The following is a 14,963-nucleotide window of genomic DNA, read 5'->3' as shown; positions in this document are numbered from 1 at the left end:
GCGTACTGCAGAGCGATTAAAGACATGTACGAGGGTGCGAAGACTCGAGTTAGGACAGTGGGAGGAGATTCTGAGCATTTTCCGGTCTTGACAGGGTTGCATCAAGGATCAAATCTTAGTCCGTTTTTATTCACTTTGGTGATGGATGTGTTGACGCGGAATATACAGGGCGAAGTGCCTTGGTGTATGCTTTTCGCGGATGATATAGTTTTGATTGATGAGTCGCGACAAGGGGTTAATGATAAGCTGGAGGTTTGGAGACAAACCCTAGAGTTTAAAGGTTTCAGGTTATGTAGGAACAAGACGGAGTACTTGGAGTGCAAGTTTAGTGACTCGAGGCAAAAAGAGGAGGTGGTAGTGAAGTTGGATTCTCAGGCGGTTTGCAAGAGGGATAGTTTTAAGTATCTCGGGTCTACGATTCAGGGAAATGGAGAGATAGATGAGGATGTCTCTCACCGTATTGGGGCAGGTTGGATGAAATGCAGGTTTGCTTCGGGAATTTTATGCGATAAGAAGATACCCACAAAGCTGAAAGGCAAATTCTATAGAGTTGCAGTCTAGCCTGCTATTTTTATGGAGCGAAGTGTTGGCCGGTTAAGAATTCTCATATCCAAAAGTTGAAGGTGGCGGAAATGAGGATGTTGCGCTGGATGTGTGGATTCACGAGAGCTGACAGGGTTAGGAATGAAATTATTTGAGAGAAGGTGGGAGTGGTGTCAGTGGAGGATAAAATGCAAGAAGTGAGGTTGAGATGGTTTGGTCATGTGATGAGAAGGGGCATGGATGCCCCAGTTCGTAGGTGTGAGAGGTTGGCCTTGGATGGATTCAAGCGGGGTAGGGGTAGACTGAAGAAATACTGAAGAGAAGTGATTAGACGTGACATGGAGCTGTTGTAGTTAACTGAGGACATGACCCTGGATAGGAAGGTATGGAGGAAAACCATTAGGATAGAGGGCTAAGGGTGTAGATGAGTCGTAGTCAGTAATTAGTTGGATTTTGGTGTCCTTGGTTTGGCATTGTAATTTTTTTTTTTGTGGATGTTGTACCTGTGTTATTTTATCCTATTCTATGCCTTGCATGCTTCTGTATTCTGCCTTTTATCTTGAGCCGAGATCTATCGGAAACAGCCTCTCTACCTCTTTTGAGGTAGTGGTATAGACTGCGTACACTTTACCCTCCCCAGACCCCACTATGTAGGAATATACTGGGTTTGTTGTTGTTCTATTAGTAATATTGGAAGAAAAATTATGTGAGGAGGTTTCCATACCCATTTGGTAAAATAGGCTTATACTACGACAACATACCCAGTGTAATCTCAAAAAGTGGGAGTCTTGGGAGGGTAAAGTGTACGCAATTCTTATCACTACTACCTCATATGAAGTAGAGAGACTATTTTCGATAGGCTTATAATAAATCAAATTGCTTTCTTGAAGATTGGATATAGTTACTCGATACCTGTGCTGGTGAGAGGTGGCAGGTACTAGTGGAATTAGTTGAGGTGTGCCTAAGCTAACAACAATATGCCCAGTATATTCCCACGGGTGGAGTCCAAGGAGGATAATGTGTGTGCAATATGTGTAGCCCTCACCCCTACCTCGTGGAGGTATGTGTAAGCTGACATGTGAAAGATATTATTTTTGAGAATCGTTTGGTTGGCGTTGTGGAGAAAGAAACAAAGAAAATAGAGAGGCGACATGGAGAGTGTGAGGTTGATATAGGAAGTTGTGTAAATAAAAAAAAGGTTATCGTTTTTCTCTTTTTACAAATGTGGTGTTCTAGCCAGCTTGCCCGCACCTCGACTAGTTCTATGAGGTTCCTGCTACCTCCCACCTGCACATGTATCATATAACGTTGTCCACGAAGGTTTGGACAGATGAAAAAAATCACCTAGCGTTTTTGCCTCTGCTGGAATTTGAAACTGCCTCAAAGTTCTCTACCTACTTCATTGACCACTTGGTCATACCCTTGAATGTTAAAAGAGGGCTATTTCTTGTGGTGGTTTCTTGAGTATTTTACGCAAAACTGCTAAGTTATGAGATTTAGTTTGCTCCTTTTGAGCTGCGTTTTTTTTTTTTTGATAACGGTGGTGTCCGGGCTAGCTGGCATGTACCTTGACTAATTCCACGGGATACTGTCACCTCCCACCAGCAACAAGTACCAGGTGTCTTTGTCCACCTAGGCTAGAACAGATGGGAAGAAATCACCTAGTGTTTGTCTCTGTTCGAAATTGAACCTGAGACCTCATGGTGCTCAACTCAACTTCATTGAACCACTAGACCACACTCTTGGGTGCCTTGAGCTGCGGTTTCCCACGTTAGAATCTTGGTGTCTTTATTATTCTTTTTATTGGTGTTGATTACTGTGTCTTGGTGCTCCTTTATATTGCTATTAGTTACTTTGAGCAATATATTCTTTGTGATATTATTCGCAATAAAATATGTAAGTAGTGGTTGTGAACTTAGTTTGATACAGAAAACATGCTTCAAAGTTGTGAAAGAGGTATATAATTGAATGGTGTCAAGCATTTGGGGACATCCTAGAGAAAATGTTATGAGGTCTCAAGTTCAAATTCCAACGGAGACAAAAAAAACACTAGGTGATTCTTCCCATTTTTCGTTGCCTTGGTGGATAGAGTTACGTGATCCTGTAGATTTAGTTGAAGTGTGCGAAAGCTGGCCCGAACACCACGATTATAAAAAAAGAAAAAAATGAAATGGCAGGAGCGGAGCAGTAATTTGTACTTTCTACTGGTTGTGATCAGTATTGAACCTTATCATGCTCGTCGTTTTTCCGTTTACAGGGGATGACAAAATTTGCTGATCAGCGTCTAAGTATTGTAGCACAGGTAATATTTCAAACAGCGATTGATGAAGCATTCATTGGTACTTTTTGTTTTTGAATTCTATGTTCCTTGATCAATTCTTGTGGCCTTTTGACCATTGTGTCATACGCTGTGGCCAGTTAAGAATAAAGATGGTGAATACTCCAATTGGTAATTCTCTTTTAATGTCGTTTTTCTGACCAAAAGATAAATAAAATGAGTAAGCAACTTCCTTTTACATTCTGCAGTTATTATTGTTAACCATCTATGTACCTAGCATGATGTATTGAGATGAATCTAGAATTTGTCCGGTACAAATTTCTAAAATCTTCTGCAGTTTCTCTAGTATCATCCATCATAGAATGGATATTAATGTCATATATTCTTGTTTTATAAAATCAACTAAAGAAATAGGACAATTAGAAGTAGCAGTTATGTAGCGTTAATGCAAATAAATATTCTTTGTTGGCCTAACACCGATTGTGGATAAAGGAGGTGAAGAAGGACGTGATTAATTATTTGAAGAATGTGAAAACAGCTGAATTGTTTTAGCTTTTCATGAGAAGGAGAAGTGTTGCATTTGTTTTCATCCATTAGCACATCTACCCTTTCTTTAATATATGAAATCCATTTTTGAATTGGCATTAGCTTACGTTCTCTTTTTCTAGGTAGTATCTGGTCCTGAATCTAGTACAGCAAAGGACGACACAGAGAAGGATGTGGGAAAATCTGATACATACAGTCATGACATGACTGCAGCTATGGGAGCTGGTTAGTCTATCTTCCTACACATTTTTTAGCTCTGTAAACTTTATGTTCTTTTAGTTTGAGGAGTTTTGTGGTGCATACTTTTCCGATCTGAACAGGAAAGCTATTAAGCTTCTTTCTTAGTTTCCTTGACTTATCAAAGACAACTTTTTACTCTCCCCGGCAATTTTCTAGAACAACATTACATGCTAGCTAGTAAGTTAAGTTATGCGCGATCTTTTTATACTATTTATTCTTCCTCATTTCTCCTTCTTGCCTTCCCCTTCGTAGAAGAACATCATTTCCCTATGCAAACTGTAAATCGAAGTTTGCTCTATGTAGACATGATTCATTGGATTATCTAACTTAATGACATGTGCTTTTAGTCAGTAATTTATCAAGAACATTTTGCACAGTCCTATTAACTAATTAGTACGTGTGGCACTCATATCGTCGCTGTCTTTCTTAATGCAGTTTTAACCTATAGGCATGAGTTAGGAATGAACTACAACTTCATCCGTCCAGATTTGATTGTTGGGTCATGTCTACAGGTAATGTAGAAATGAACACATTATCCTTTTCAAAAGTGATCTTTTGACTTTATTTGACTCCAACAAAATGGCAGACTCCTGAGGATGTGGACAAGCTTCGCAGCATTGGAGTAAAAACTATTTTTTGCTTGCAACAAAATCCAGATCTTGAGTATCCGTGAAATATATCATGATTATGTTTTTCATGTTGGATCAACAAATCCATTTTACCCTCATCTACGACATTCTATATAAGTCCTTAACTAGTGTTCTCTAGATATTTCGGGGTTGATATCAATGCAATTCGTGAATATGCCAACGAATGTGGTGATATCGAACACTTGCGTGCAGAAATAAGGTTAGTTTAAGAGCAAAAAGTCAGCAGTGCCTTGTTTTGTGATTGTAACTCTTTTTTTCTCTCTGTATCTCTATCTCCCCCTTTTATTTAATGTGAGATTTAACACTTCTTTTTTCTGAACCACTTCTTTAATGTTACAAGTAGCGCAGGAGTTTATGCAACTGAGCAAGATGTGCTTTTCTTTCTGTTACTTTTTAGCTCTAAAAGGAAATAAGTTAAAAGATTAGATCTGGTTGAGCATGAAATAACAGGGTTATATGAACTTAGGGACATGTGTATGCACATTTAGAGGTCTTTTGGTGGAGTGTATTAGAAAAAGTAATGCATGCATTAGCTTTGTGTATTACTAATACCTTGTTTGGTACCCCTTTTAAATCTATACCTTGATGGGCATCCTTTTTAAATCTATGTATAACTAATGATACTCTATTTAGTATTACGTTATGCATAACTAATACATGGAAATCCATGACAATACAAGGGGTTTAATACATGCGTTAGTGTGGTTAAAGACACAATTGCCCCTCAAAACCTCTTCCACATCCTCTCTGTCGTATTTGTGGAGGGTATTTTTGTAAAAGGTACTCTTTTAAAAAGAATTATGCAATTTATGTTATTTTTAGTATACCAAACTAAACATTGCATACGAAAAATCTCAACATAACTAATACCAGCATTACTAATAAACTATATTCTGCACTATTCTTATACACCCTACTAAACGACCCCTTAAAGGACAAGAAAGAAACATCTATTACTGGACTAAGTTTTACATTCATGTGCAAAAGATTTATTATGGAAAATAGTCAAATGTAGCCCATGAACCATTTCCTTTTCTTCCTTCAATTGCAAGAAATGAATTGCACACTTCTTTATTTTCTTCTTGCTGGGTGGGCAGTTGCGGAAATCTTCTGTAGATACCAATATTGTCCAATATTGTTAAACTTCTTATTATAGCTGCAAGATATACCTGCAAGGGGGTATGCACTTCTTGTGATAGGTATGTTATGTCTACTAGACTCACAACATAATTATACGGTTTGAAACTATTTTGTTTTTTCATTCTATCTTAAACCTATGTAAACAAGGAATAAAGTGGATTTGGAATTTGATTCCAAGCATCAAGACGCTTGTATAATAACAGCATATGTGCAGAGTACTAAAAGATGAATAAGCTACTTCCTTTTCAAGAATATTTGCTAAATGTACACTACCTCACTTGCTGATGTTAGAAAAAAGGTTCTTCATTACATGACCTGACATGTCTTGGCATTCTCATTCTAACCCCAAGCTAAGGTGGAAACTGATAAAGTTTTTCCGGAAGTAACAATATGTTGTAATTGAACAGAAAATCTTAGTGATTGCTGATTGCAAGTGAATTGGTGTGCATACAGGTTCCAAAAACTGGACAAGCACCTTTCTTTGTTACTTCAAAAAATTATATAATTTCTACGATATGTGATGCATGAGGTATTTCCAAAAGATAATTCCATGAAGCTAATTCCTAAGTATGTTGATGCTTGATGATGCAGGGATTTTGATGCATTTGATTTGAGGTTGCGGCTTCCAGCTGTAATAAGCATACTAAACAACGCCATCAATAGAAATGGGGGCGTGACTTATATACACTGCACAGCTGGACTTGGCAGAGCTCCCGCAGTTGCGGTATGTGCTTTGAGTTTCTTTATGTCGACTGACAGCCGCAATCACATTTAAGTACTTATTTGTCTGTCTTCTGAGAAGATCTGAAATTGTGTTGTTGAGTAAAAGAAGGTTTCTATAACTATAGCATAGTCCTTGATTTTTCTATTATTATATAACACTTCTATCAACAAACATGTGCTTTCTACAAAATGGTTTCAACTAACCATGTGCAACTTTTTCTTCCTAGGGTATCATAGGCTACTTTTATTACTTGTGTCTCTAGTAACCTGCAAGGGGAAGTGAAAAAAAAGTAGAAAAAAGAGATCATTCAAGAGCGGGTCATACTCTAAATAAGAATACCGGCCAATTGTATATGTTGAACCATATGATCACCTCGTTCAAATGTTTTAAATACTTAGAGAGGACACATGTATTTACTTTGTTATGTCCTAAACACACTCCTCAGGAGCTAACTAGATTCTCTTTCATGGGTCAAGCATGTGAAAACATCTTTTCAATTAAGGATGCTAGTAAGACTTGATTGTAGTACATCTGTCCACTTTGATATCACATTGAACTGGATGGTCGCCTCATCTAAAAGTTTAAGTTGTTATAGAGGTGCACTTTTGTACTTAATTATGTCTTCTATGTGTTAGTTGTTTGCTTGGATCAGGAGAATATTACTTTTTTTGTTGAACTATTCATAAGTGGTGAACCTTGCATCTCATTTACAAGTTGAGTTTACAAGCCTGTGACATAGCCTGAAGCATTTGTGGCGAAAGCTCTTTCATAGTCATGTCGGCAATTTTCCGTGTACATCCTCAACAAACTAGGACTTGCAGAATGATTCCTAAAATGTTCTTGTTGACTTCACCTTGCTCACGACTAGTAACAATTCTTAGCAGGCTTGAGACTTTTTAGTCCTGAGGTTTTGATTGCAAACAAAACTATGTTAGTCTAGTAGTTAAGGAGAAAGTGATCTTTGATAAGAAATTGCAAACTGTGTAGCTTTCTACAGATATGCACCTTCATGGAACTTTATGTTGTTTTATTTATCAAATTTATCGTGTAATTTCTTATTTGAAAATGTATCTTGTACTTAAAATGCAATCACGATTAGTTCGAAATATTTTTTAAATTTAATTAAGCTATGTTGTGATTGAACTTAGATTCTTTTTGGAACTTTGAATTGCAGTTGTCATATATGTTCTGGGTTCAAGGCTATAAGCTCGGTGAAGCTTTCGACCTACTCATGGTAATTTTTCCTGTATTATGGTTACGTAGTTTCACTTTTGGGAAATATTGTTACTGCTCATTGGCTTGCTATTACACCAAGTGTTCTTTGAGAATATTTACCGTGAATCATCGGCTTTGAGGAAGAAAAGTTTGTCTTTTTGGGTTCAGTAGGCAGTAGCCAAACATCTGAAGTTGATATCATCCGTTCATAATAGAGTAAAACCATATTTTTTTGGGTCTTTGCTCTGAAATTCCTTATGGTGGTGACCCAGGTAAAGAGTTTATGTGGATCGTCGCATCAGTAGCAAAGTTTTTAAATCTGATTATTGCCTGTTGAAGATATAGTAATCCATGTTTTATTGCTTTTTGCAATAAAAATCTCCTCGGAATGTTTTATGAAATACAACCACTGAAACTTGGCTGATTCTTCTTTCTATCCCCCCACCCCCCACCCCACCCCGACCTGATTTTGTGTATCTTGACCATGGCTTGTTTTATATTCTTACAGAGCAAACGCTCCTGCTTTCCAAAACTTGATGCCATCAAAAGTGCCACAGCAGATATCGTGAGTTCTATTATCATTTTAACAATTTATTCTTATAGTTCACTTGTGGCTTTTGGTGTTGGTGTGGGCATGGTAATATATATTGGACTTAAATCAATTGATAAATTGAACTTGAAATCTGAAACATTAGTTAGTATCAATATTACTACTTATATCTGACAATAACATAGTAAGGTCAAATATTTCCTTTTTAGTCCAAAAATACAAATACCAAATACATCTACATTTTCTACATGGAAATAATTTTCTTTCCCCTGAAAGATTCTTGGAGTATCATTCCTTTCTATTCAATTGTTTCAAAATATATAGAGTCCTATTGTTATCCACTCCTGTCTGCATCTTTTCACCATCTCCGCCCTTGCCAGCAGCTTCATAGTTGTGCGAAATCTTTGGGCATCACCTGGTGGAAACCAAATAGATTCATGTCATATTCCAAATCTACCGAACATGTTTACAATGAAAAAGACGGTTGACTAATTCATCCTTCCTATCATTAAATCTCCAACGCCACTAAGTACACAAAACAAAATAATAACAACACTTTTTGTCCTCTCAAATATGTCAATATTTTGTGTAACTGTGTACAAGACTCTCGAGTTGCTACATTGTAATTAACTGACTGTTGTACATATGGGTCTATTTCAATGTGTTGGTATATAGTAAAACTTTAATAGGGTAGGAATATAGACATAGACAAGCTTTTCTGCATATTCTCCATTCTTTAACAATAACAACATATCCAGTATATTCCCACAAAGTGGGGTCTGAGGAGGGTAAAGTGTGCGCAGTCCGTACCACTACCTCAGAGGTGAGATACAGTGGGTGTTTTCGAAAGATGTAATCCATGCTTCCGCACATAATCTTTGCCGTGCTCACTTGTATATTTGTGTTCTACAAAAGGGATGCACATCTCGTGATTGTAGTCGAGTTGGGAAAAATTGGAAGATTGTTGTAGTTTGTCAGACATTTGGAGATAAAATAGCAAAAATATGGTCAATCCTGCCATGACGTGTAAAAAGAAACTATTTATACTAATATTTATTGCATAATGTTCCTTTAGTTATTATCTTTTACGACTTCTCATCTTTGTTTTAGCTAGATATGTCTTCTGCAAACAACAGTGTTGTTCCCATCCACATTTACATCTATGTTTCTTATGCTTTTCTGTTCTTGACTGAGTATCTTCCTGTTTAAAGCTTACAGGCCTTAAAAAGATGCCTGTCACGTTGACATGGCATGGTGATGATTGTACTACAGTGGAATTATCTGGACTTGATATTGGTTGGGGCCAGGTAATAGTCGAGTCGCACAATGGTATTAATTATTTTCTTCAGAATGTTTTACGGTTTTTTCATCTGACCATAGTAAACTGAAGTTCAGCATTTTCAAATTTCGACTGTCAATTGTCCATAACCTGATAAATAACCTTCAGCTGAGACACTAGGATATACTGGTACAGTTTTATACTGAAGTCAGATAATTTTAAAACAATAAACAAAAATTTAAATTGTCAGATGAGTGTCACCGTTTATTTTTGAGAAAATTGTCTCAATAATATTTTCTTTTGAATTACCAAAGATCAATGCACTGGTTAAAGGTAGAACTGTTCTTTTACAATCACACTTATTGTCCTCAATCTGGTAAGACCTTGCTATTGGTAAAGAACATTCTGGAAAAAGAACAACGGGTTTCCATTAGTGTAGTGTTGCATTGCCTGTTACCTGTTCTTAAAGAAGCTTCATGAAATATTCTTATTACTTTAATGCAACTCTGCTGTATTTCATGCTTAATATTAGAACTCATTTAAGAGCTCTTATGATGTTTTTTTTCAGAGAATACCCTTGAAGTTTGACGAGAAACAAGGTTTGTGGACTCTCCAGAGGGATTTGCCTGTAAGTATGTTGTTTTAGGCTTTAGGCTTGCAGTGTTTCTTCCTTTTTCTTTCAATGATGGAATTTGTATATAAACATAATTGGAAAGTTCTGCGGTATGTATGGTATAACAACAAAAAGTATATGTTACAAAATAATTGGAGAACATACAACAATTGTTTCGTAAAGATTGTCAATCCTAATGTCTACTCCATATACAGGAAGGACGCTATGAATACAAGTACATTGTTGATGGTGAATGGATATGCAGTGGGTTTGAGCCGGTCACTTCTCCCAACAAAGATGGACATGTCAACAACTATGTAGAGGTAAGGAACTAATTTCACTTGGTTGTACAGAGAGAGGTGCCATGCCTTTCGCCTATCATTTCGTCCTACTCATGCCCTTTGTTATTCCAACAAAGGTCTTTCGGAAACAGCCTCTCGACCTAACAAGGTAGGGATAAGGTCTGCGTATACTCTATCCTCCCCAGACCCCACCACTCATGGAACCATTCTGAGTTTGTTGTTGTTGTAGTTTCATTCGTTGGAATTTACTTTCGTATTCCTGTCGAAATGTCATCTTCTGAGGAACAAGACATAAACGCAAATCAGCGACTGTAAACTAGATAGAACTTTAGTGTTATCCGTACTTTTCACTGGACATCTCATTGTGCTGCAGTGAGCGCGTTTAGCCTTTATCTCTAATTTTTACCCCGACCGTTCAATCTAAAGTTGTGATTCTTCGGCTTCGCGGTTATCATTTCTCACCTCTAATGTTCAACCCGGACATGCCAACAGGTTCTTGACGAAAATTCAGACTTCACTAATGCAGCAGTACGGAAGAAGCTCACCAGTGATGACCCTGATCTTACATCAAGCGAAAGGCTCATAATCGGGCAATTTCTCGAAGCTTATGCAGATGTAGTATGAAGTGGATGCACAACACACTTTTAGTACTTACTACTATACACTTAATAATTGTAAACAAAGCCAATAATCTGCTATAACTCAAGCAGTGTAATTAAGTTCTAGCTGTTTGTAGTATCAATAAGAGTTACACTGGTTTTTTTTGGGGGGGGTTCCCACCTGCCTGGTGTCCGGTGCCCGCATTGGAGCCCCGACTAATCTGGATCGCGTAATACAAGGTCCATTCTGGGGGTAGTGCTCCCGACAGGATTTTCTTCATATTCAGGTTCGAATCCGAGACCTCTGGTTAAAGATAAAACAGTCCCACTACAACTCATGTTGGTGGAATGAACACTGGTTTTCTTTTTGTCCATGTCACCTCTTTTTTTGTCCAAGTTGCTTTTATTTTTGTCTTACGCACTTCCTTTTTTCTGTGTTGAGTTTCGGAAATATCCCCATTACTAGGTCCGAGATCTACATCTATGAATTGAAAGGTCCGAATGATCAACTCTGCAATCAGTTGTTAGAATCAATAGGTCTTCAAGTTGTTCATTTCCAAAAATTGAAACCCTTCTTATTGGACGATCATGATACTTCCCAAAAATCGAAATTCTTGATCAATGGAGGAACAATATCACCATTTTTGTTCAATAAGATACCAAAGTGGATGATTGACTCATTCCATACTAGAAATAATCGCAGGAAATCCTTTGATAACCCGGATTCCTATTTCTCAATGATATTCCACGATCAAGACAATTGGCTGAATCCCGTGAAACCATTTCATATGTTGTAGTGAAGTAATAATATGACCCATCTTTTTTTCTTTAGGATTTCTACTTGTTTTACGTTTGATTAATTCGGATTTGCTCGTGAGAAAATGCCATTTTAAAGATAAAATCACTATATAACAAAGGTAATTCTATTCTAAGAGCTCAAATACGAGACATCTAGTTAAGGACAAACGATCGCTAGTACCCTACCACAATTTTTGGTCTTCAAAGGCCCACACTCCACTCTCTAAATATATGCAAATCAAAGAAAAAAAATAAAATGTAGTAGTATCCAAGAAGATTATAAAAAAGACACAGAAGATTGATAGATGTATATAGATAATAAAGATAGTTATCGAGATCCTAAAAGGGATTAAAAGCTTCATACTAGTAGTATTTCATATTACATTGAAGTTCGTTGGATAGGTTGTGGTGGGATAGTTTGAGATTTCACTGCTATTGATTAGAGATTTCGAATTTAATTTCTTGAAAAAAAAAAAAAATCTTGTTGGAAATCTCACCCAAAAGTGGACCCTACAATGAGCGATTTCAAATTTAATAGGTCCACAATACAAACATCAAAAGTAGACCCAAAAAAAAATAAAAAAGAAATTGAACTTGTTAAGTTTGGAGTTTGATTTTCTTATGTCGTGGGAAAAATCATACTCCATCCGCCTCATTTTATGTGTCGTCATTTGATCGAAAATAGAATTTAAGAAATAAGGAAAGACTCGGTAATGTTTACCAAATTGTCCTTTATAAAAAAAATATGTTATTATTTTTTTTTTTAATTAAGTGAGACCAATAAGGATAAAAATGAAATTGTGTCTTTTAAATAGTTACCAAACAAGGAAATGAGACATTCTTTTTGAGATGAAATAAAAAATTGATGACACATAAAATGAACGGAGGGAGTATTTACTAGTAGTACTAGATCGTTACTATTATTCTCTGATCCTTATTATAAAAACATTATAATATACTCCCTCCGTAGACTTTTGAATCCTGTAGATTTAAATTAAAGTTATGTCAAATATATAAAAATATTTTTTAATTTTGTGGTCTTAAATATGACATGTGAAAAATTAAAATTAAAATATTATCAAAAACAAAAAAAAAATATTATTTTTTTAAAACAAATTAAAAAAAAAATAGATCAATCTTTTTTTGAACGGGGGAGGGAGTATAAAAGAAAAAAAGAGAGCAGTCAAATCAAAAATCAAATCGATCATAAAAGTTACATTTATGTCAAAGTAATTTATGTATAAGCAGTAAGCACAACTGTCACCAATAAAACTAATCTAAATGTTTTAGATTCCTAATCTGCTAATCACATGTTTAAGCATTAATGTGTGTCGATTATTTTTTTTTTGGCCTTATTAAAAAAATTAATTTAAAAATAATAGTGTTAAAATTATAAAATAATGAGGATAAATAATGAACAGTACTTCTCAAATATCAATTATAGTTAAATCTTTTACCCAGCCACCTTTTTTTTTGGCCTTATGAAAAGGGATCTTTTGATAGGATTGAAAAAGCTAAATACCAGCTGAATTTTAAAAGAAATTTATTTCTTCAAAATATTACATGAAAATATCCCTCATTAAAGAAATTAAAAAGAACTTTGTAATTTAATAAATTGAACAGGGACATATCTAGAGTATCGTCTATGGATTAATGTGAACTGGATTCCATTAGAACTCTAAAATTATTCGATTGCGAATTCAAGTATGTAATTATATCAACGCTAACACAGTAGATCACATTAGAACTCTAAGTGTGTTTACACGAGAATAATAATAAGATGGGTGATTCGTGAAAAATCTTTGTATTGCATTCCTCCTTTGCCAAGGGCATCGGAAACAACATCTATCTCCACGAGACGAGAGTAAGGTCTACATACAACTACCTAAACATTCCACTTATTAGATTATACTGAATATTATTATTATTGTTATTGTTATTATGACTAGAAATATCGTTATATATTAACTTCCATTCAATCTTAAAATTTATAAATTTTAAATCTCATCTGTCATAAAATTGTTGATTGTGAAATCTTATTTTTTCCAAAAAACAATTCAATTAATAGCATAAGTACTTTCTTTTCCCATTAATAATTACAAAAATAACAGAAAGCAAGTGGGGATTCAAGAAATGTAATTTTTAACAAACTTTTTGCACTGACGCAGACGAATAACAAACTTTTCAACCACAAATATAACGACTTCACCTAAATTATTAACTTTTACTTCGAATTGCCTAAATTCTTCAAATTATTTGAAACACAATTATATATTTGGAAATTTTAAGTGTTTTGGCACTTTATTAATTTTTAGTGTATTATGTTAAAGCATGTTCATAGTGAGTAATATAATTCTAAAAGTAGTTTAGCAACAACAATAATACGTTTAGTGTGATTTTATAAATAAAGTCTGGACAAATAAAAATAAACGAAAAAAAGGATATTCTATTTCCTCTACTCCATGTTATTTGTCCATATTACTGTAAAAGTAATTTTCCCAAAGTTACTTTTCAATTTACAAAATTCAGCTAAAATTTATTGTAAATTTTTTCCTTCTTGCCCTTAAATTATATATTTTTTGAAAGTATAAATATTGTAAAGTTTCAAAAAAAAAAAAACATCCATTTTTATTTTTTAATGAATAAGATACATAAATAGAGTGTATTTTTAAGAATTAAAGAGAGAAAATTTATTCGTTTAATTTATGATTTCAAATGAAATGTACAAAAATCGACTATTCCATTTCGATTTTGATTCCATTGATGTCATCATTTTCGCTAGATCGATAGTGAAAAACTGCATCACCATCTCATCATCACCTAATCATCACAATCGATTGTATAGATTAATACAATAAACAAGACTAGAGAAACAACCAATAAAAATAAAAATTTTAAAATATGAAAATACAAGACTACAACGAAAACTTTGGGAATGGAAAAGCAAAACATTCGAATTACTTACAAACCTACAATCTTAATTCTCAATCTCCAAATTCTCGGTGAATTGAAGTTGTATTATGTCCTACCTAATCACCTTAACCAACGTTTCTTAAGCCTATCTCTACCTCTCTTAAGCCTTCAACGGTCAACTTCTCGCACCTCCTTATCATACATCAACACATTTCTCTTTACATGTATAAATCATCTTAACCTTACTTCTCTACACTACTCCTACAAAAGGAAATTAAACATTAAAAAAATGACAATCGAATGTATTAAAGCTCTCACTATGCGTGTGATTTGAAAAGAAATCGACCACAAGGGTCCATTAAACGCAATTTTACTTTACATTTTTTTTTTTTTTAAAAAAGTTAAAACTCATATGTCAACAACTTACTAATTACTGTCCAAGCCCCCCTTCCCAAAAGGGAATTGAGGACATATAATTTAAAGTAATTAAAGGCCAAATATGTATAATCAATAACTACAAGTTGCATTAAGCACAAATCAAACAAACAGACTTCTCTACTCTTTATAACCGTT

General features: G+C 35.0%; 1 protein-coding gene across 1 annotated transcript in view; it reads left to right on the top strand.

Moving 5' to 3' along the window:
• LOC107850905 (phosphoglucan phosphatase DSP4, amyloplastic) overlaps positions 1–11,053 on the top strand; it is a 12,751-nt gene extending 1,698 nt beyond the window's left edge. The window contains exons 3-14 of the mRNA XM_016695717.2: positions 2,801–2,845; positions 3,490–3,592; positions 4,043–4,119; positions 4,194–4,270; positions 4,376–4,456; positions 5,989–6,121; positions 7,296–7,355; positions 7,845–7,901; positions 9,098–9,193; positions 9,734–9,793; positions 9,994–10,101; positions 10,573–11,053. Coding sequence (XP_016551203.2) covers positions 2,801–2,845; positions 3,490–3,592; positions 4,043–4,119; positions 4,194–4,270; positions 4,376–4,456; positions 5,989–6,121; positions 7,296–7,355; positions 7,845–7,901; positions 9,098–9,193; positions 9,734–9,793; positions 9,994–10,101; positions 10,573–10,704 — 1,029 coding nt within the window. The 3' untranslated portion in view covers positions 10,705–11,053. The remainder of the gene's footprint in view (positions 1–2,800; positions 2,846–3,489; positions 3,593–4,042; positions 4,120–4,193; positions 4,271–4,375; positions 4,457–5,988; positions 6,122–7,295; positions 7,356–7,844; positions 7,902–9,097; positions 9,194–9,733; positions 9,794–9,993; positions 10,102–10,572) is intronic.
• The last annotated feature ends 3,910 nt before the right edge of the window (positions 11,054–14,963 follow it).

The sequence above is a fragment of the Capsicum annuum genome, chromosome 12 (assembly GCF_002878395.1).
Source record: "Capsicum annuum cultivar UCD-10X-F1 chromosome 12, UCD10Xv1.1, whole genome shotgun sequence".
NCBI classification, from domain to species: Eukaryota; Viridiplantae; Streptophyta; class Magnoliopsida; order Solanales; family Solanaceae; genus Capsicum; species Capsicum annuum.
The sequence above is the reverse complement of the archived record's forward strand: the minus strand, read 5'-3'. Positions and strand labels throughout refer to the sequence as shown.